Here is a 22,034-nt window from a genome sequence, read left to right as displayed (position 1 = left end):
GTGCAGAGCAAAAGCCAGCAGTCCCAAAGCTCTGTCTGCAGTCGCTGGGGACTGAGGGAGCTTAATCCCAGTGGCCCTGGGCTGTTGCCACAGCATGGGAGCCGGGCCGCAGCCCCCAAGTGGAAGCTTTTTGGTGTCTGTGGGTTAGTAGTGGTGTCTCGTTTGTGTTTTGCTTTGCGAATAATTCGTCTTCTTGGAAAGAAAGTATGCCTACATCAGAGTCCTTGCCACTCCTTAAATGACCTCGGGACCTCTCTTTCTGTCCACACTCCCCACACAAGTGAACTTTAAGGGTCGCCGTCCCCCCTTACTTTTCAGAGAAGGAAAATCAGGACAGCGAGAGAGTCAGGGGACGGGCCCGCAGGAGAGGTATTGATGGCATCACGGAGCATCAGCTGTGTTCAGAGCCCTTGAGGCTCAGCTTCTCGTCTAGCCCCAACCAACTGTGGGCAGTGGGCCCGCTTGTCTCCCACTTTTGTTTTTAAAGCTAGGAGAGGTTGACCGTCTACCCAGAGGCGCAGGGCCGCTGACTCGTGGCCCCAGAGCCCGCCTGAGGACGAACACCCAGGCCCGCCTCGCACACTGCACAGGCGCCAAAGACGAGCATATCTGTGCTCAGAGGACTTGTCAGCTGTTTGCAGGCGCACAAGTGTCCTGCAAGGACAGAACCAGAAGGAACCAGACTCCTGACCACGGTGTCCGTTACCCACTCCTCTGATGTGTGTGTGCATCTCACACGCAGAGTCCCTTTCCTCCTGCTCATTCACAGCTGCTCCCATGTCCCTACTGGGTGTCAAGGCCTCGGCTCGGTGTTGGAGATGCAGGGCCTGTAGGGTGCAGTCCCTCCCCCTCTGAGTCAGCTGTGTGCACACAGGACATAAGCAGATACGTAAAGGAAGTGTTATGAACCTTCACAAGAAGAGACCCTGGTGACACTTGTCCTTGTCAAAACCAGTGGCCTTCTGTCAACTTTAGCCCGTGACTGCCCTAGTACACCTTACACCAAGCTTGGCACTTTTCTAGGTTTGAAAGATACACAAAGACTATCTTCAAGGTGTTGACACCATTAAGCCACTTTAGTTCAAGATGGGATGGGGGCATCGTTCATTCATTCAACAAACATTGATTGACCACCTACTGTGTGCCTCTCTGAGAGCCAGGGAGGGCAGGGTTTAACGAAGGAAGTGGGGAGGTTGTTTCACTCCACACCATTCATCAGATTCAGCAAACTGCTGTCGTGCCCTCCAGAGTCCAGTCAGTCTAGTGCCATGATTCCAGCTAAGGGCACACCCCGTGAGAGCTGTGTGGCAGAAATAGCTAGGGTGCAATCGCCTGTTGCCCTGGGAAGGCCACCTCCCAGGTAATCAATGACCCTGAAGCCACTGGCCCATGATGCCACAGCATTGTTTGAAGAGGACACTTGAGAGGTTAAGAAGAAAGCTTGTCGCGGTGAAGCAGTCCGCATCACTAACCCCTTCAGTTCTCTTCAATGTGCGGATTCTCTTTGAGGCGTCCGTTCACCTCTGGCATCAGCCGTATGTCAGGAAGCTTGAGGATACTCAGCAATCCAAGACTCCTTGCCCTCCTCTTCTCCCCGTATCTGGGGTGAGCCACAGTGTGGCAGTGGGGACGAGAGCTGCATGCGCAGCCACGTGCCCTGAGGTGCCAGTTGTGTCAGCACACTGGGGAAGAGCCCTGACCAAGGGAGCTTCTTTCAGACCTGACCAAGGAAGCCTGGTGCCCTGAGGCAGGATGGGGTTGGAGGAGAACCTAGGACCCCAGGTGACTTGCCAAGGCTGCCAGGGCACTCAGACTCCGTGCCCTATCTGTTGTGTGCACCTGAGTGGAAGTGGAAGCCACACCCCCACAGCACCACCACCACCCGCAAAGGGTTCATGAGCTTCATTCATTCCTTTGTTCTGCACGCACAGATTTTTTTGGCAAAGCTTCTAGGAAAAGACACTGAAAGCATGGTGGGACTTAAAACACATGACCAAGGCACAGGTCTGCCCCAGGAGCCTCTGCATAGTAACACTTCAGCCGTCACATGGCATCTGTGTCCTCTTAAGCTCAGATCCATGACATTTTGCAGACAATTTCAGGATCAGAGTCTGAAGCCCGTGGACCTCCCCCGCCCCCAGAGTAAAGAAAGCTGCATCAATGGATACCACGGCCTGCCATGTCCCTGTCAGAGACAAAAGCTAAGAATCCTAGGGTCTTAGAGATGGGTCCCTGGACCAGCATGTCCCAGCAGTGAAGAAAGGCTTGTTTGTGGAGACCTCCTTCCACACGGGGATTCAGCCCCCAGGCTTTCAAGTGGCCTGCCTTGCTCCCTCTTAAAGAGGGGGTGGGGATTAATTGTGCAAAGAGCCAGACTGCCACCCTTCCCAGATGAGTGATGTTGACAAGTCGCTTAACCTCTCTCGGCCTCAGTATTTTCAGCTGTGACACGGGAGTATTGGTATCTGTACCTTGTCTACAAGGATTAGGTGAGTTAATGCGTGTAAAGCACTGAGCATCTTGCCTGGCACAAGGTCAGCACCGCATTAACTATAATTATCACTATCGTTATCATCATCCTCTCCTCAGTATCCACGGCAAGATCCGCCAGGTCGGTGTATCCCCTCTGAGCAACTGGCAAGAACCCCAGTCCTGGGTCCCACCAGTTACCTATTAGCAAGTCACTCTGCCGCTGGGGTCCTCAGTTTGCCTCATCTGCAAAGGAAGAGCTGGGACTAATGTGAACCTAAGCTGTTTGTGAGTATCTGCTCTTTGCAGCTCAACACATCAGGCAGAGGAGCAGAGAACAACTTCCAGTCCCCAAACCCGGGTGAGCGCCCCTTCCTCCCCTGGAAGGGGGCGAACACCGTGACCCTCGTGTCTTCCTCTTCCCCCGCCCTGCCCTGCCCAACACCCTGAGACAGGAACCCAGCACCCAGCGCAGCGCTGGGGTCTAGGATCTGTCTACACTTCACAGGAAAACCCCCCTCCAACGTAGGCTTGTGCATTAGTTTTCTCATTTGTCTCATAGTTCTTGCCTTTCTAGGAAAAACTCCACTTGTTCATGGCATATAACCATTTTCCTTCGTTGTTGAATTTGGCTTTCTAGTATTTTGTTGAGGATTTTTATGACTACTCACAAAAGATCAGATGTCTTTGTCTGGAGTTGATACCGGAGCAGTACTGGTCTGGAGGGTGAGTTGAGGAATGCCTCTTCCACTGTTTGGAAAAGTTTGTGAAGAATTGGGGTTCATTTTTCTTGGAAGATTTGATGGAATTCACCAGCGAGGCCATCTGGTTCTGAGCTGTTCTCTGTGGGTAGTTTTTTGATTATTGATTCACTCACTGCTGCTTACAAGCCTGTTCCAGATTTTCTATTTCTTCTCAAGTCAGCTTCAGTAGTGTGTACCTTTGTAGGAATTCATTCCTTTCACTAGGTTATCTAATTTTTGTCATTGTCTCTTCTGTCGGTTTTGTTTTATTATGAAAATAGATGGAAGGAGGAAGACTTAAAGACTGAAAAAGTAAAAAAAAAGAAAGAAAGAAAAAGAAAATTAGAGTGTTGTGTGACAGTGAAGGGAAAGGGAAGGAGCCAGAGGCCTGGTGAGAGTGAAGGACACAGCCCAGAAGCGGGGAGTGGGTGTTGATGCTTTTCTAAGTTCTCCGGAGTTCGGGTAACTCCCTCACTGAGCTAGCGAGGAGCCCCTGGCACAGCGACCTCCAGAGTGGACTTCGGGTCCAGCACTATCTGCTTTGCCCTCTCTGCTTTTGAGAATGTTAAGGCCAAGAGAAATACACTTGCCAAGCCGTTTCCAAAAATTGTTAACATGGGAGAAATGGACCAAAATACTTCAAATCTGACAATGCAACTGATCCCTTGTCATATTCCTTTCCTTTGACTTGCTTAGGCTGCCCTTTATAGACGTCTCAACCAAGACCAAATAAGCCAGCACATCATGATCAGCCGTGTCTGGCCAGAAGGAACCCCAAACCTTTCTGGTTTTCTAGTCTCTGATGCAGCAGTAGACACCTGGGCCATCCACCTCTGCTTCTTTGAAAGCCTGCGTCACCTCTAAGAGCAGTTGCTCTGTGCTTTGCCAAGCAGTCCACCATCTCCCTCCTGATTGATTGATTGATATCACTCTTTACATATTGTTTGAGATCACAACAATAAAAAAAAAGTTCTTGCATTCCAACCCCAGTTGGACAGATGTGAAAACAAATGCACAAATCCTTTCATACTGAATTTGTCACAATCACAAGGTGATTTTCAGGCAGTTCTAATCACGGGACCAGCTCATTTAATGTAGAATTGTCCTGTGGTCAAGTGGATCTCTGCTGGCGTCTGTCACGCCGTGCAGTTGGCAGAGTGTTGGTAGTCTTGATGCTCTTAGTACAAGGGTCATCTCAGCTAATCCCCACAACAACCTGCAAGAGATCCCCATTTTCCAAAGGATGGAGCTGAGGTTTTAAGACAACGAGTCACACAATTCGGGATTTAAGGCCTGAGTGCTTTCCACTACATGCCGTATTTCAATTTTAAAAGGCTTCAAGTTGGTGTCAGCTGAACGTCCTCCGATCTGGCCCTTCTATCTGGGAGCTGAGTTCACTCCCATCCAGTGGGCCTTGGCCTTGAATGCACATTAGAATCACAGTACTGATGTCCTGAGCCCACTTAAGCCCAAATCCCTGGCTGGGGCCCCCCACATTGGTCCCACAAACGATTTTAACCATCAGCAGCTTTGGCAACTGTTACCGTGGTCTCCAAATTCTTTTGCAATCTCCAAAATTTTGGATGAAAAGGTGATTTTTGAGCTGTATTTTGCTTTGACACAAAGAAAGTTTCTTTGATCTTGAAAAACCTTAGAGCCATTTGGCTCAACTAAGACATGATCTATTCAGAGACCGAGGTGTGTGGAGGATTCCTACAGAATGTTCTAGGATGTGCAAGGCCGGGGGCTGTAGGAACTCCAAAAAGGTGTACTCAGGTTTCAGGCAAAGCTTCCTGGAGGAGAGCCGTCTGAGCTAAGTATTAGAATATTTAAGTTACAGTGAATTAGCCACCCAAAGGTGGAAGGGCTCTTCCAGCAGAGCAAACGCAGGTGTGCCTGTGAGGGTGGGGGTAGGGGTGAAACTGGATGCCTGTGCAAGAGTGAGAACTGTCACTGGAGTGTCACTTGCACAGCAGGCACTGGAGGAACTAAGGAAGGAGAGGAAGCCCATGAAGGGCTTTGGGTGCTTTATAACCAGCGTGGATTTTGCCCCGTACATGACATGAGCCATTGCAGAGGCTCAGATGGATGAGTCAGGCCACCTGATTTCCTTCGGGGTGAATGAGGCTGGCAGCAGTGGAGGAGGCTCAGGAGGCGGCGTGGGCGTGGAGAGAGGCATGCAGGCGTGGAGGCGGGAAGAGCAGCTGAAGGCACTCACAGCAGGCCTGGTGACAGAGGGGCTGGCCAGAATGGCAGACATGGGCTCAAAAACGAGGCAACCACAGTCCAAGACTTGGAGACCATGTGGAAGCCGGGGGCGGGGGTGGGGGTGGGGTGGGGGCAGGAATGCCTCCTGCCTTTCGGCTTGGTGACAAGATGACCATACAAATCACCAAGCAAGAGGAAATGCAAAAAGAGGTGCCTGGAGGGAGACGCTGATTTAAGTATGTGGAATTGGGGTACCCTTGGACTCCTGGGCATATGGGAAGTGCCCTGTAAGAAGCTATATAGAAATCTCCGCACACTTAGAAAGGAATGACATGGTTGGTAGAAATTCACTTTGAAATAGGAGAGATGAGCATCAGTTTTATTAGTTATTGTAGAAGTATCAGTCCATCTGTCATTTAAAAAAAAAAAACAATAAGACCTGCTTATGTTTGTCATCTGAGATATTAATCCGATTTCATCTCACATGCTGGAAGATTCTTCTTTGAAATCAGCATTTATGAGCTTTTGCTAATTTTCTCTCCATCTACCCCTGCCAGTTCTGCCCCCACCAGGTCAAATCAAGTTTCTTGGTCAAATTGGATCCTAGTGAGGATAATAGAATAAGGGAATTCTTAAAGATAATGGAAGGAAAAGCTTTGCAAATGGACAGATATAAGAACTGAACATAGCAGGGAAAGGCAGAGGGCGCAGGATGTGGGGTCAGAGTGCCTGGGCCAGCTCTGACGCGAGGCTGTATGATCTCCCAAGTCACTTAATCCAAAGAGCTTCAAGGGCCTCAACTGCAAAATAATCCAGAAGCAGGTAATGGTGTTCAGATCCCTTCCTTCACCACTTCATAACAAAGGGTCTGGCACGGAGTCGGGCTGGTGAAACGTTCAGTAGAAGGTTTGTGAATAGTCCCCTCACAGGGACTTGCTCAAGGGAAGTCCTGAACAAATCCTAGTTTGTTTCTACGTTCCTTTCCTCATTCCTTCCTTCCTCCAATATTGTCACATCTGCAAAAGGCGCTACCCTGAATGCGGAACTGGGAAGTAGAAGGGAGGAAGTCTCTTCGGTGCAGTGACATAGCCGTGTGGCTTAGTGAAGTAATAGGATCAAATTAACCCATGGCCAAAGGACAGGGGACATGGTCATTTTACCCACTCGACACCGTAGGCAAAGAGCTTGGGTGCTGTTCTGGGAAACTATGAAAAAATATAAGACTTAAAAAAAATGTAAGCTCTGAAACATGAGAAGAAAACAGCAAAATCAAAATTAATTCATGTTTAATGTCTATAAGACGCATGAATAAGTCAACTTCATTAATTGTTAAATTTAGCTTTCATTAAAATTTCATTACATTTTAGAAAGGATTTGTAGGTTGGGTTTTTCTCTCTTCATAAGAATTCCCCAGAAACCTGTGAGGTTGCTACTGCTGTGGCTGAGGCTGCAGCTATGATGAGGGTTTGAACCCCTGGCCTTGGAACCTCTGTATGCCGTGGGCACAGCCAAGACAAAAACAAAGACAGAGCCACAGAGAACTTTAGCAAATCTGCCCAATTCAGTCTTCACAGTTTGACCGCACAGTCTGTGTGCTCTCAACCATACCCTTTGCTGTGCCCTGGCTGTGAACACTGACCGTGTGTAGGGTGACTTTTACCCAAGTGCTTTCAGTCTTCACAACCCATTAGCCTCACCCTGTCTCCCTATCAAAACTGACTCTTAGGAAAAGATCTGGTAGGACTCACCTATGCCTTAAAGGAAATTTAAGCCAAATTCCATGGATATATGAATTTTAGTTGTGAGTGAAATACTTTACTCTCTATTAAAAGCATTTCAGGCAATAATAATAATAATAACTGAGTGTTTGATGCTATTTGTTCAGCACTATATCCCCGTTATCTCGACTAATTCAGTAAGTGTTGGTTTCAGTAAGTGTCAGTTAAATGAGAGAGGGAGAGAGAGAGAGATTGACCACCACATGCCAGGCCCTGGGCTACATCATTATCTCATTTAATCCTCATAAAATCACCTGATGTGGGTATTCTAATTGCACCATTGAGGAGACTGAGATTCAGGGATGCTAAGTTTGCGACAAAGCTAACCAGTGACTGAGCGGAGATTTTGTCCTCGGCAGTCTGACTCTAAGGAAAGTGCTTTTCTTAGCCTGGTGGGAAGGTCTTCTTAGGGAGTAGAGTGGCATGCAGGCTCCGCCCAGGCTGAGGAAGTCACACCACCTGGGCCTTCTGTGCAGAAAGATGATTGATTTGCCATGGTGGGTCACAGAACCAGGCTGTGGAACTGAAAATAACCTCTCCATGACCTAACCTGCAACAGGACCAAGCAGATATCTATGAAGCTTCAGTTTTCTGCTAGGTTACAAATATAAAAGTGTTAACTAATGATGAGTTAACTCTTTTTTTTCTCTTCAATTGCTCCCCTAGGCCCAAACCATTCTATAGCACTTTAGGGTTAAAGGTTTGTCCAGGTGGAAACATCAGTACTCAAGTGACTTATTGACCAAATCCAAAGGTGACCTCTACCATTAAACTGCTCAGAATTGATTCAGTTTCTTGGATCTGAAAGTTATCATTTTTTTTTTCCATCAAATTGGGGCATTTTGGCCATTATATCTTTTTTTTTTCTTTTTTCTTTTTTTTGCTTCATCTAATTTTCTCTTTTCCCAGAACTCCTGTTACTCATGTGTTAAACCATTTGATATTGCCCCAGAGGATAAGTCCCTGAGACTGTACATTTTTCTTTAAACTTTCTCTCTCAGTTCTTCAAAGTGGATCATTTCTTTTGATCTGTCTTCATGTTCACTTTTTCTTCTGCCTTCTCCAGTATACTGTTAAGCTCATCCAGAGAGTTTTTCACTTTGATTGTTACATTTTTTAGTTTTGGAATTTTCATTTGGTTCTTTTAATTTCTCTGCTGAGTTTTAGTTCTCTACTGAGATTCCCCATCTATTTACGTATTGCAGCTATATTTTTCTATAATATTTGAACATTATTGTAATGCTTAAAGTCTTATCTGCTAAGTCTTTATCTGCTTAAAGTCTTTATCTGCTAAGTATATCTGGGCTGTCTTGGCTTTGGTGTCTGTCCACCACTTTTTTTCTTAATGCTAGGTTACATTTTTTTCTATCTATTTTTACATCTATTGATATTTAATTGACTACATTTTGGATAATATATAGTAGAGACTAGATTTTGTTATCTCCTGAAGAGTGTTGATCCTTGTTTAATAGGCACTTCAGCTAATGGCTAATACAGATTCAGCCACTTAAGCTTCCTTACCCTCTTATCTCTGCTTTCTGTACTCAGTAGAAGTTATTGGCATTGTTCAGACCCTAGCCTATATCATGGTCAGGAAATTCCCCCCAAGGAAAGGGCTGGTTGACTGTGGGGCTCACCCTGTGAGTTTCCCTTCTCTCAGGATTGCAGCCTTGCATTGTCTGTTGTGCACTGTTGGAAGTGGTTTGTTTCACATATTTTGGGCAGTTTTATATACTTCTATACATATTCCCCCAGTATACAGAAGGAGTAGTTCAGTAGAGGTTTTCTACCATTCTTGGGAATAGAAGCCTTGTCTCTATGATTAGAGCACTCTTTGCAGCCAACATTGCCATATTCCCCAGAAAAACATTTTTGTTACCTTCTCTACCAACAGTAAATACTGAATAAGCCATGGAACATGATTCCTCTGACCTAAAAGTGTTTCTAGTGCTCACATTGAAGGAGGAGCAGTTGGAGACTTTATACTTAGCACTAGACTTGGCATGTTCATTTGCAGAGGAAGGAAAGGCTGGAGAGAAAGCGATTCTATGTATCTTGGGCCAGATTTTTGTCTGTGATATTATTTTAGAGTCTAGATCAGAGAGTCATTTCTCAAATGATAGGAAGATTGCTCCCAGGGAAATTGCATTATTTTAGAAATTAGAGGTAAAGGCTTTAAGTCTTAGATAAACATTGATATTACAGCACAGAAAAATTAGGTAAACATTGACAGATAGCCATCATCAAAGTACCCACTGAGGTCTTACTTATTTTCTCAAAAATGGGAAAATTCGCTATTAACTTACCATCTCACATAATTGGACGATGGGGATGGATATTTAGTACCTACCTGATCTTCCCTCTGTTACAGTTTCCAAGGAAGGAAATTTTAGAAAAGTAATGAAATGACATCTAAAGCGTTGAAATGGTGCATGTGACCGCAGTACAGCTGTTGTCATATGAACACCTATGAAATTCTGAGGAGCCATGCTGGAAGTACATACACATAACCCCAGTGCCAACTGAAGATCCTATTTTCATTATTCCTATTTTCCCCTGCTGTTGGTTTTATGATTACCTTATGTTGACGTTCTTTCCATGGCAATATGTGTATGCACTGTCATGACATCCAGTTATGGTCCAGTTTTTAGTGTACATATCTCATTTGATTGTCAGATAATTTAAGTTCTGTATAACGTTGGAGTAATAGTTTATTTAAATCTGGCACTTATAGCTACAAAGATCCTTTGGGATCACATGCTGAACACAGAGATAGTAACATAGTACATAATTGCTGGATTTTAAAAAAAACCAAAAACATTTGCTATATTTACTTAACCTCATTTTAAATCCCCTTAATCCAATATCAAAACAAGATTAAACCTAGCAGTCGCATTATTTATTAGTTTCACAGATATTGCTTTGCGTAGTCTAAAAAATCAAATATAATAGAACAAATAACTTGAACAAACATAAACAATAATGTAAAACAAAAGAATACAAAGGAAGCATTCCTCCTAACCTACAGTTTAGGTAGATTTTAGAAATTTATAGTGTTTTCATTATAGAAAATGAGCATTCGTAAGAACCCAGAACCAAGCTTCACAGCCAAACAGAAATAACTGATGCCCAGTGCCAACACTTTTGACAGAACTGGGGCAAAAGGAGTAAATCATTGCATTCATTCTTATTTGTGTACAAGACCCTCTAGAAAACACATAGCTTTGGTTTTAGCCGCATTTAATCTGTACACTAGGTTTATTTCAGATAAGAAGTCAGCTAGAGAAAATAAAATACATTCCAACATGAGCAATTTTCTTTGAAAATCTGTAGAAACAAAAATAACTTATCTCTATGGTATTTTTAAATTGTAACATTAAGTGATAATGTGTGTAACATCCAAACGTGTGACACCATAAACTTCTCTGCAAGTTAAATGCCAGTGCTTCATTTGGGCAGTAAATCAGCCAGCTGTCTCTGACTTACTGCAACCGCAGCAAACGCTCCAGCACTCCAGACAGGATTCGTTTTATGCTGCCAGCAGAAGGACCTGTCCATTGACATCCCTACAAGCATTCACAGTTCTTTTCTATCAGTCGTCAGCATTGGGATGATTTCTGGCCTAAAAAAGGGCCATTTCCTATGGTTCAACCTCATATTTGATAAACATGAACCTGTGAAGTGTTGTTTTGGCATGAAAACCGGAGTTTCTCAATTCCCTCTTCAAAGGGATGGATTTTCACTGTCTAATATCCAGCTGCTTGGTTGCCTCTCCTTAAGATTCTATAACTGGTTAGATACATTGAAATATACACCCCAAGGCTTCTTGAATTTCTTGCTGGCATGGAAGCCCTGCTACCAAGCTCTGAGAGAAAAAAGTGAGCAGTAAGGTCTCCCCCTACTGGTTGAAAAGAAGAGTCCTCAAGTGAACAGCCCAGAGGGCGGGTTGGTGGCATAAAAAGGTCAAAGTAAGAGAGAGGCAGGAGGAAAAGGAGAGGAGGAAGAGGAAAGAGGGGGAAAGGAGGCGTGGGAGGGAAGCTGACGAAAGACAGGGTGAGAGGGAGTGAGGAGAGAACTGACGAGGCCAGAGAGGGAGAACACAAAGTAGGAAAACCAACAAGACCCGAGCACATAAAATTAGAAGCAAAAGGCAGAAAGGCAGAGGCGTAAGGACATTTTCTTCATGGGTCGTCTTCACAATAACCCTGAAAATATCCTCGAAGTTCCCATATGGGGATTGTGATGTTTGATCCATCCGTCCTCCTCGGAATTTTGGCAGCATGCAAGATGAGGGAAAGGCTGCCTTTTCTTTAAATCAGATAATCTCAGCCATTGGGTTTCTTCTGAGAAGTTAAAATCATGCAAATTTAATATCATGAGCCTTACAGATTCCACTGGGTAGAACCCTTGCCTGCTCCATGGTTAGAACCCATTTTCGTGTCCTGTTATGAAACAATAGGACATTTACACAGACCATATCCTGTGGAAGAAAGCCTGGTTCCTGAGCACCCTCAGATGGGCTTGGTCTTCTGAATAGAAATCAGTTTGAATGTGGGCAACTGTTTTCAAAGTTCTGGGTGGCAGCAGGATTAAGACCCTGAGGTTCCTGGTCCCAGCGATGTGCTCACTGATACACGTCTCGCCACAGGGTGAACTGGGGGAGGGGATGCGGACAGAGTAGGTTCATTATTAATATGAAACAGTCCCAAAACAAGGGACATATCCACAGCCATACTCCACAGTCCTCTTTTAACGTATTTAAGCAAATCCCTATAGAAGAGGCGCTTGAAGTCAGATAATATAAGTCAGCGTTCAAAATAATCATTTGGAAAAGATTTGTGGGTGACATTTTTGAGTTTTTAAAGATTAAATGGCTTAGGCTAAATGCCTTCTTTCACATATTTAAGTCCTTAAGCTTTCCCCATGGGAAACGGGAGAGCATTTTCAGTGGGGTCCTGCTGTGAGCCTGGGCACGGATTTGCTACAGTTTTAGTGTGCTGTTGGTTTGGCTGCAGGAAAGTGCCAAGGGGTGTGTGCAGGAGCGGACCCAGGTTTGGAGGGGTCTGAGTGCTGCAATTTGGAGCTCTCTTTAAGAAAAAGATAACAATATGCAAAACAAAACAATAAGCAAGGCCTTGGAGAACAGCAAGCCAAAGGCCCTGAACTGGACCTACCTATCAAGGGCTGCCTGCCCAACACACAGAGAAGCCAAGACTATGGCACCTGCTTTTGAGGAAAGAGAGGGCTCTACTGCAGGGTCCATTCTCAAGGAAACAGGAAGCAGGACTCCATCCGGGCTTTTGGGGTGAAATTTAAGGGGTCGGGGGAATTTGAAACTTGGAAGCTGATTGGCTGGTTTTGAGTTAGTCAATTTAAGCAACTGGGGCCACTGGAAGCCAGGTAGGTTTTCTTTATTGAAAGACTTCTCGCTTCGTAAAGGGCTCCAGTGGCAGCACTTCTCTTTTTTGAGTTCCATAAACCAAAGTTTCTTGGCTCTGGGGTCATCCTGGAGACAAGAGTTCAGGCCTTGCACGTGTGCAGTGCTATTTTTGTCGGTAACTTGTTTAATTCATCAACAACCTATTTAAGGAGGCAAAACCAGTTAAGCTGATGCTGTTTCCATGCAGCACAGGGATGCTTTAGGGTACAGTCTCAGAAGGCACCTCAAACTCCATGTTACCCTCCCCACGGACCTGATCTCCAAGGAACTTAACAGGCCACTCTTGGCAGCCCTGTTCTCCCTGAAGGTTCTGGTGGGTACCACGGGGCACAGCTGCAGAGGCGTGACCAGGAAAGGGGAAAGGATGCTGCTGAGAGACCGAGGGAGGAAGAGCTAAGAGAGTGGGGGGCTCGCCCTTCCCCTTCTGCTTGTGCCACCTGACCTTGAAAGTCTCCTCCAGCTCTGACTGCTAACCTCTTTTTCTGTGAGTCTGGAAGAGCCCATCAGAAGTGCTGGAGCTGATCCCTAGAAGAGAATTTGCAATCAATTTTCAATTAAAAAAAAAAAAAGGCTTTCTTCAAGTCAGCAGAGACAAGCAATTCTAATTTGCAGTTTCATCTTTCCCCAGAACTGGGGTGCTGCGTGCACAGAGGTATTAGGAGGAGTGAAAGCCCCAGAAGAAGAGCTGAGAACAGGCTTCCACCATCTGGAAGGCGCCTGAAGAGAGAGCTGGAGCTCTCTGCAGCGGTGGCGTCTGAACCCTGGGGTCATAGGCAGGGGCGGCTCAGAGACTGTGCTGAGCTGCAGGAAGAGGGGCTGTCGCCGTCAGCCAGGACACTAAATGGTGATTTTCATACGATGTTCTTTGCAAGGCACAGTATATCCAAAGCCCTGGATAGTTTCCAGAAGCTGAATGTTTAATGAGGAAGGTTGCTCTTCTCCGCCTCTGCTCTGTCAAGACTAAGCCGATGTGCTGAACGGAGCTGACAGCGCTGGAGAGCAGGAGCGGACCAGAGCTGCCTGCAGCCCTGAAGGCCCCGCTGCTCTGGTCCCCACCCCACCCCAGCAGGGGTCCCTGGCTGAGCTGAAATTCCCCACCGGAGCAGAGCCCACTGCGAGGTTGCCCATTGGAGGAGTACTGCTAGGGCGAAAGGTTCCGGTGGTGGTTGGGAAAATGCAGACTTTAAATGACCGTCGATGCCTAACAATCAGCCCCTTTCAGGCACTTTTTAATGGCATTTTTGTCTCATCTGAGCAGCCTTCCACCCACTCCCAACCCTTTCTCATCCTCCTCCTAGCTTCTCAGTGTTTTGAAGTTCCCTTGGCTGGAATGACGCCATGATGGAAACACTAGGATCTTTTCTTAAAAAGAAAAGGTTCCATCATAAGCTTAACTGCTGCCTGGAACCAAAGTCTCTGAACTTTTAAAACCTGAACATTTCTTAGAGGCTGTGTCTCTTCCACTTCCTCATGGAGGCTCAAGATTTTGGAAAGAAAGCCATTAGGTTAGGAAAGACACACACACTGGAGCAAAGACAGTAAAAGAGATGTGACTTTGGGAAAACTCTCTTTCCCCTGAAGCCTACATTTTGCATGGTTTGGGATGCTTCTGTGCCTGGAGATGGGTGAGTGATGGCGGTTCTAGGTGTGCCTCTGGGCAGGAAGAGGGCAAAGCCCCTCCATCACAAGGCTGTGAGTACTGGTCTTGTAGTAACTCTATAAAGTTCCCAAAAAGAGTGTGGGGGGGTAATAGATAAGCAACATTTGTTAAGCACCTACCAGGTATCAGATATGCAGTGGTGAAAAGGGGTTTGCAGTCCCCAATCTCGTATCATCCCCTACCTTGATCTGTAAGATCTTGAGCAAGCCGCCCAGCCAGCTATATGAGATGCATTTGTAAAGAGGGGGAGACATGCTTATTCTAAGAACTTCTGCAGAAATGGAGTGAAGCGCCTAGCTTATTGCTTGACCAGTCAGGATGTGCTCCCCTAATAGCCACACCTGCTCCTAAAATGAACACTTCATCACACAGACTCAGCCTCACAATCTCCGAGTCACAGGAACTCTCTTCTAGCTGCTCTGAATCTTGCCTGTAGCTCAAGCCAAGTGTTTCAAAGGTGTCAGAGACCCACACTCCACACCGTTTAGAAAGGCATTTCTACTGTTTCATTTACACAGCAAATAAAGTAAAACAAAGGACAGGAGATTTAAGATTTAAGAACACTTAGAAGAAAAGGATTTATTTTATAAAATGTTGGCATTCTCTTTCACAGATTAAAAAACCACAGAAGCTCAATTAATGGTTCTTGAAGCTGATGAAAATTTAGCAGGTAGAAATTCCAGGCCTTTTACAAATAGTCTGAACAACAAGGACTTCTGTTGTTCCAGTATTTTTCTTTTGTGCATTGGGGGTGGGGGGGCACAATATATGTGAGATAAAATTTACCATTTTAACCATTTTAAAAGTATATAGTTCAATGGCACCGAGTCCATTCCCATTATTATCCAACCCTCACTGCATTCATCTCCAGAATGCTTTTTTTCTTGCAGAGTGAAGCTCCATGTATTAAAGGGTAACTCCCCAGCCACCTCCCCATGAGTTTGACTCCTCTGGTGCCTCGTATAAATGGAACCAAATAGTATTTGGCTTTATGGGTTTGGCGTATTTCACTGAGCATGGGTTCACCCTTGCTGTAGCTTGTGTCAGAATGTCCTTCCTTTTTAGGGCTACATAGTACTCCACATCTGCATAGCGCATGCCTTGTTTATGCATCCATTTGTGTGGACCCTTGCTTCCGCCATTTGCCTATTGTGAATAATGCTGCAGGGAACATGGGTGTACAGGCCCCTGTATTTTTAAAACAAGGTGGTAAAAATGGGTTTCGGCATAGAAGCAGCATTGGCCTCAGACAGCTACAGGTGGCAAGACCTGCGCCTCTGTCCACAGGATTTTTTTTTAATTTTTAAATTATAGTTGATTTACCATGTTCTGTCAATTTCTGCTATACAGCAAAGTGACCCAGTTATACGTATATACACACATTCTTTTTCTCACATTATCCTCCATGGTGTTCCATCACAAGTGATTAGATACAGTTCTCTGTGCTGTACAGCAGGATCGCATTGCTTCTCCACTCCAAGCGCCATGGTTTGTATCTACCAACCCCAACTCCCAGTCCCTCCCACTCCCTGCCCCTTGGCAACCACAAATCTGTTCTCCAAGTCCAGGCTGTTTGTTTCTTTTCTGTAGATACTTTCATCTGTGCTGTATATTAGATTCCAGATATGTGATATCATGTGCTACTTGTCTTCCTCTTTCTGACTTCACTTAGTATGAGAGTCCCTAGTTCCATCTGTGTTGCTGCAAATGGCATTGTTTTTAAATTAGGTCCTATCTGCAAACAGGGGCAGGGAGCATCAAGCCTGCAGTTGCGAGGTCCTCTTGGGGCACCTGTGGGCAAATATTAGTTTGAGCAGCTATTCAGATGCCTGGTGCTGGTATTTGTTATGTGCTGGATGTCACCAAATGGAACTGAGCTGCTGTGCTCTCTGTCCTGTCTGACTGAGGTGTCACTAACGGGTCTTTCTTTCTCTCGCATCCTTTCCTCTCCTGCCCCCACCCCGTGCCCTCTTCCCTCCCCACCCCCTGCCATCTCCTCTCGCCCCCTCTTTGCTGGCTCCCTCCTGCTCTCCAGTGCGACCAAGACCAGTGCATTCAGAGCACCAAATTCGTTTTGCAGGCCGCAGCCACGCCCCTGCTGCAGAGCGAGCCCAGCCTCACCAGCGACGAGCTGCACCTGCCCGGGAAGCCGGGCCTGGGCACGCCCTGTGCCAGCCTGACACTGGGGCAGCCCACGCCGCCCTCCTCTATGCCCAACCTCGCCGCTGAGGCCACACTCACAGACATACTGCCCCTGAAAGAGGAGCATGTGGGTCACCAGTTCCTGACCCCGGAGGAAGCCCCCTCACCGCCCGGGATGCTGGTGGGCAGCCCACTGGCCCACAGCCGCACCGTGCATGTCCTGGGCCTGGCCAGCCAGGACTCTCTGCACGAGGACTCCGTGCGCGGCCTGGTGAAGCTCAGCTCCGTGTGACCCGGGCCGGCCTGGGGGCTGCAGAGAGCGGGAGCGGCGGATGGGGCCCCCACTGGGACTCCCGGGATGTCTCCAGCTCCCGGGGCACAGAGACCACTGGGAGAGAAATCGGCTCCCCCTCTGATGGCAGAGGTGGGCAGGACCCGAAGGCTGACAACTTGGTTTCCTTTGAATTTCCTTCCCCACCCTGACGCTTTGGTAGCCATGAAAATAGAGACGTAGCTATTTTCAGGTGTTTGGAGTATGAAGGGTGGGCTGGGGCGGGAGGAGCCTCCAGGGCCGTGGGCCGAGTCCAGGAGGAAACGAGGCTGCCTGGAGGTTCCCCTTGCCGCTCCAGGACAGACACCCGGAAGGCTTGTGACACTTGTGGCCGGACCGAGATTGCACTTAAGTGTTATGCTACTAATAATTGAAATAGACATGCCATTCCATTTGTAATTTAAAAAAGAAAAAAAAATCTCCAAGGAAAAAAACGACCAGATGTGGACTTGCATGCCGCGCTACAGGCTGTTCACAGGGGTGATGGTATTATAGCGGAACGGCTGCTTGCTTTCTTTCTTTTTTAATTTTGTGAATTCTCAAGTGCTGTTTTCCTGGAAGACAGTGCAGCAAACCAAGACTAATGGACAGTGCCATCCCTCGCCAGCTTCTTCAGCTTCATTCTCCGTGGGTAGGTGGCGCCGGAGCTGCGGAGGGCTGCTGGGCTTATCCTACCGCACGTCAGTTAACCTTCTGCTTAGTAGTTAGCGAGGTGTCCTGTTGTACCACACCCGCCGCAGTCTTCACCTCCTTGTGTGAACACATTCCTGTGGGCAGCCAATAAAATGACGTCCTCTGTTATTTTGGATCTGTGTGCCGTTATCCTTAACAGTAGAGGGACACGACTGTCACCCAGGGTTCCGTTTTATTCAAACGTCCCTACCGAGGAATGGTCCCCAAACAGTCCCAAAAAATCACATCTTTGAATTGTGGGGTCTTTGTGGGATGATTTCTTGGACAAGAGAGCAGCTTTCCATTAGTTGTTGTTTTTCGCAGTCTTAGCGGAATTCGCCCCCATTTACAGGTTGGCCTGCAGCAGCGAATCTACAGCTGGTTTGTGGGGGCGGGCGTCAGGCAGAAGCTGGGCTGTGGGGCATCGTCTCTGCTCTGCGTCATGTCCACGTGTCACCCGAGATCAGAAGGGCAACTTGAAGTCCTAGTAAAGGTACCGAAAAAAATAGGAGGAGAAACCAGCTTATTTTAGGCAGAGATCACATAGCTTGTTATTCCTACCCAGACTCTCCTCAGATTGGGATTAAGCAAATCACCACTTCATTCACGACCGGGTACCACCTAGGCGGGAGCTCACTGGCTTTGTCTGGGGGGAGTCAGCCACGTGGAAGGCAGCTGCAGGGACTCGGCTGGCTTCTGTCCTCTCCAGACGGTAAGCCCAACAGCCAGACCTACACAAGTTTAAAATCATGGTCTCGCTCCTCCCCACCCTGTGAAAGGCAGGATGCGCTGATGCCAAGCCAGAAGCTCTGGACCATTTGCATTTACAGAAAAAGGGTGTTTCTCCTGAGAAAGAGTTGTCATTTTCTATAAAGGAAACAGGAAGGAAAAAAGAACTAGAAAGCACAGTTTCAAGTCTTATTCAGAATAAGGCCAGTTCTTCCTTGGTAAAAAAAAAATCCTTTGTACTGAGAACGAGTGCGGAGGTCTTGCATTGCGGCATCTTTGAACCGTCGTTATGTTTCATGCTGTATATACGCACGGAAAATGGGAAAAAGGCGAACTGTGTGCAGCCATTTTTGATTTTCTGGACCTTCTAAGTACTTGTACCCACTTGGATCTTATACAAAAGGGGACAGAGCTGCTCCTTACACAACCACACACACTCGCGCTCACGGTTATCAACACACAGGAGTTCTTGCACGCACTGCCTGCGAGCAAAAAGCAAGAGCCTCACCATGTGCCTTCCACCACCTCCCACATTCACTCTGCTCTTTGCCTCCTTCCATCTGCTCCCGGAGACTCTGGGAGAGAACTGGGCCTGGTCACAAGAGGAGCTGGCTCAGGCCTCACTGCTGCCTTGTGGCCGGGTCCATCCCCGGCTTCTTCCCCCGGAGGACTCAGACCCTGGTCTTCTATCTCACATTCTCTAATTCAACAGTCACAGTTTCCCACGGCCAGCCCTCATCCCATCTCATTGTGAAAAAAACTGAGGAGCAAGGATCCTTCTTCATTTGTCTTTGCATCAGGAATATGTACTTAGTGTTTATTACCCATCCTCCATCCCACTCCGGCCCCCGTGTGCGCGCAACATCATGTATCAAGGAGGGGACTGGGGATTTTGGTGAAACCAGTCAAGGCTATTCAGGGTCCAAGAGAAAGATTAACTTGAACGGGCCAATTTGCTAAGACAGTTAACCTCTTGAGACCCCCAAACCGGAGGGGGGTTGACCCTCTACTCCATGGCTTGACAAGGAATGGAGAGTCTATGGGTTGAATGATTGTACTTCTAGGAGCTGCCTTCTTCCCTTTGGGTGGAGGGGTGATCTCAGGAGAATGACTTAACCAGTGATGGGTCTGCATTTCTCATTAACTGATTTTGTATTTAAATATTGAGTGGTTCCATCTAGTCGTGGCTAAATAGACCTTGATCTTTCTAAAGTCTAGGGGTGTGTTACAGATTGATTGCATGCTAGCTATAAAAAATAGGATAAATATTTTACCATGCTATTATAGCTTGGACCATTATTGAACACGCACACATACAACTCATTTGGTTGTTTAAAAATTCATCTGCTTCCATTCTCCTAGGAGTGTGGGGGACTGCAGGTTTCCAGGCACTTGAAGGCTCAGTTTAGCCCGAACACTCTGGTCCCCAGGAAGGATGTTAGTTGAGCATCAGGGCAGCCGAAAGTCTGCATCTGAAAGGGCGTGATGACATGTCACTCTGTGCCTGGGGGGAATCGGCCCAGCATTTGTGCTGTGTTCACTCGAAAAATGCTCATTCCAGCTTTTTTAATTATTTCAGCCTGTGGGAATGACGGCACATCTTCAGCCTGGGCCACCAACATGCCAAAAACCTGTTCTGGTCCAGAACAGCACAAAGGAAGGGGCTTTTCAGAGCTCTGCCCAAGCCCTCTGCATGCACTGTGATCTTTACCTGTTGTGTTTAGGACGCTGCCCAGGGTTCAAAGTGAGAAGCAAACCCCATATTATGAGCCAAGTTCCTCCCGAAACCTGAGTGGCTCAGGCCCCTTCGGTGGCTTTGAAATCCCCTTGGCGCTTCATGCCCTGGGCCTTCTGATTCAACGGCAAGAAAAATGGGTATCCTTGGCACTGTGGCTCGTGATGGCATCTCCAGGGAAATGCTGAAACCCCAGCTGTTGGAGTGTCTGATGCAGCCTGTGGTGGGTGCGGACGGGATGACCTGCTCCCAGCTCCCCACCCCACAAGCTCCTTTCTGTACTGTAACCGCTCTGCCCAGTGCTCTGCCCACAGACTATCGTCTTTGCCCTTCTCTCCAGGAACCCAGCTTCTCGGCCTTGGCTTATGGGTTTTGAGTTAAGTAAAAGGCCTCAGGGGCTTGGCCTAATAGCATAAGGAATATTTCCAAAGCTAGTTGCCTTTCATGACTGCCGCACGCTTTAGTCCATTTAGTTCTTGATCAGGGAGGAGAATAAAGGGAACACATGTTAAATAGACTTTTCTGATTAATGCCTTACAACTGTTTTGAAGCTGAGCCTAATTCAAATCGATGTTTACACTTTTTATTAAGTACCTGTGAGTGGTGAGAGTCTAGCACGTTCTTGTCCAAGTGAAAGAGCCTCTCAAATGCATTCTTAACCCTTCTGGTCCCCCCACCCCACCCCCGACCCTGCACCTGTCCTGGAGGTGTGTACATGGCCTTGTGAGCTGTTTTCTGTGTTACCTCATTAAAAAAACATATGAAAAACCTAAACTGCCTCTCATTTTTTCCCTTGGAATGTGTCTCTCTTTCTGTCTTATTAGAATAAGTTATCATTGAATATTAAATAAGCTGAAGTGTTGTTTTCTTTCAAATAAATGTCCAAAATGCTAACAGTTTTGTAAATCAGTAAATCCTGTTTACTTGCTCATTGTACGAGGTCCTGATAATACAGTCAAGATGGATTTTGAAATACAAGTGGTTTGTACAGTAACCCAGCCATTCAGAATAATTGGGAGTTGGCGATTGGATTGTTTCTGGAGCAACTGAAATCGCAGCTGCCGCAAAACTAGATAAATGGCCTCAACTGGAATTATTTGATTTGTTCAAGCTCATGACCCCCAGGAATTATAGACAGAATGGATTGGAAAGTGAGCCTCTTGTGCTAATGCGAAGACTCTTCCCTCGGCGATTATGAACTTTTTAAAAGATGCTTAGTATTGCCAATGAAGATAGGAATGAAAAACTCTCTTAGTTGCCCTTGACATGTTAAGATGGATGGTTAAACCAAGAAGCTGTATGCCGTATCCAAAGGGACATGTTTTCGGGTTCTTTATGGGTTAATATTTCACAATAGTCAAGCATTTCGGCATGGAAGGGAAAAAAGGGATTCTAAACTCTAGGGGATTCAAAGCTCTAAAACAATGATGAACACAACGTAACACATAGCATTGCATGGTTTCCAAGATAATTATCCTTATTTAAATGCCTTTCATCTTTTAATCCATGTTGGCAGAATGGACCTTAAACCTGAGAAGAATTAAGGCAGTATTTTCCTTCTTCTGTAAACACTGCTAACAACATCAGATGTAAACTTCAGCCTTCATAAGGGAAACCTTGCCTAATTCAGCAGGTGTGCAGGAGAGCAGGCTCAACTTGCACTAGTGAACTTGTGTAGACACCCATCTGGACAATAATAGGGTCTCCGATCATGGCTGTCCAGATGGGTTTCCCACAGCTGTGATGCTCAACGTTTTATATTCACTAAAGACTTTAGAGCAATGAAGAACTCCAACCCCCCCCCCATCCTCTTGTTCTGTGTTATTCCTTCTAATACACAGAAACACCAGCCTCCAACCTCGCCAGGTAGGAATTGAGTTTGGCTACTAGTAATAAAACACCCAAATAACAATGGTTTAGACACAAATGTGTCTTGCCTGTCATGCCAAATAAGTCCAGAGGTAGGCAATCCAGGGTCAGAGTGGTGGCCCCACAAGGTCATCAATGTCCTGACTTCTTTCTCTTTCTGTTTTGCCATTCTTAGCACTGGTTTTCATCCTCAAGATCCCTTCAGGGTCACAGAATTTCTGCTGCAGCTCCAGCCATCAAAGCTATATTCCAGGTAGG

At 46.5% G+C, this 22,034-nt stretch overlaps 1 protein-coding gene across 5 annotated transcripts in view; it reads left to right on the top strand.

The window, feature by feature from the left end:
• The window catches only part of ZDHHC14 (zinc finger DHHC-type palmitoyltransferase 14), a 274,356-nt gene extending 253,675 nt beyond the window's left edge, over positions 1-20,681 (top strand). For 3 of the 5 annotated variants that reach the window (XM_021086478.2, XM_021086493.2, XM_021086470.2), the window contains exon 9: positions 16,334-17,189. In XM_021086478.2, the coding sequence (XP_020942137.1) occupies positions 16,334-16,732 (399 nt within the window). In that variant the 3' untranslated portion in view covers positions 16,733-17,189. Of the gene's footprint in view, positions 1-16,333 lie in introns of all 5 variants that reach the window. The other 2 variants (XM_021086474.2, XM_021086517.2) reach the window with 2 other exon arrangements.
• Positions 20,682-22,034: the final 1,353 nt, after the last annotated feature.

The sequence above is a fragment of the Sus scrofa genome, chromosome 1 (genome assembly GCF_054392235.1).
Source record: "Sus scrofa isolate SSC_HxYL_T2T_F1_AM1 chromosome 1, Sscrofa_HxYL_maternal_Yorkshire_Landrace_v2.0, whole genome shotgun sequence".
NCBI classification, from domain to species: domain Eukaryota; kingdom Metazoa; phylum Chordata; class Mammalia; order Artiodactyla; family Suidae; genus Sus; species Sus scrofa.
The sequence above is the reverse complement of the archived record's forward strand: the minus strand, read 5'-3'. Positions and strand labels throughout refer to the sequence as shown.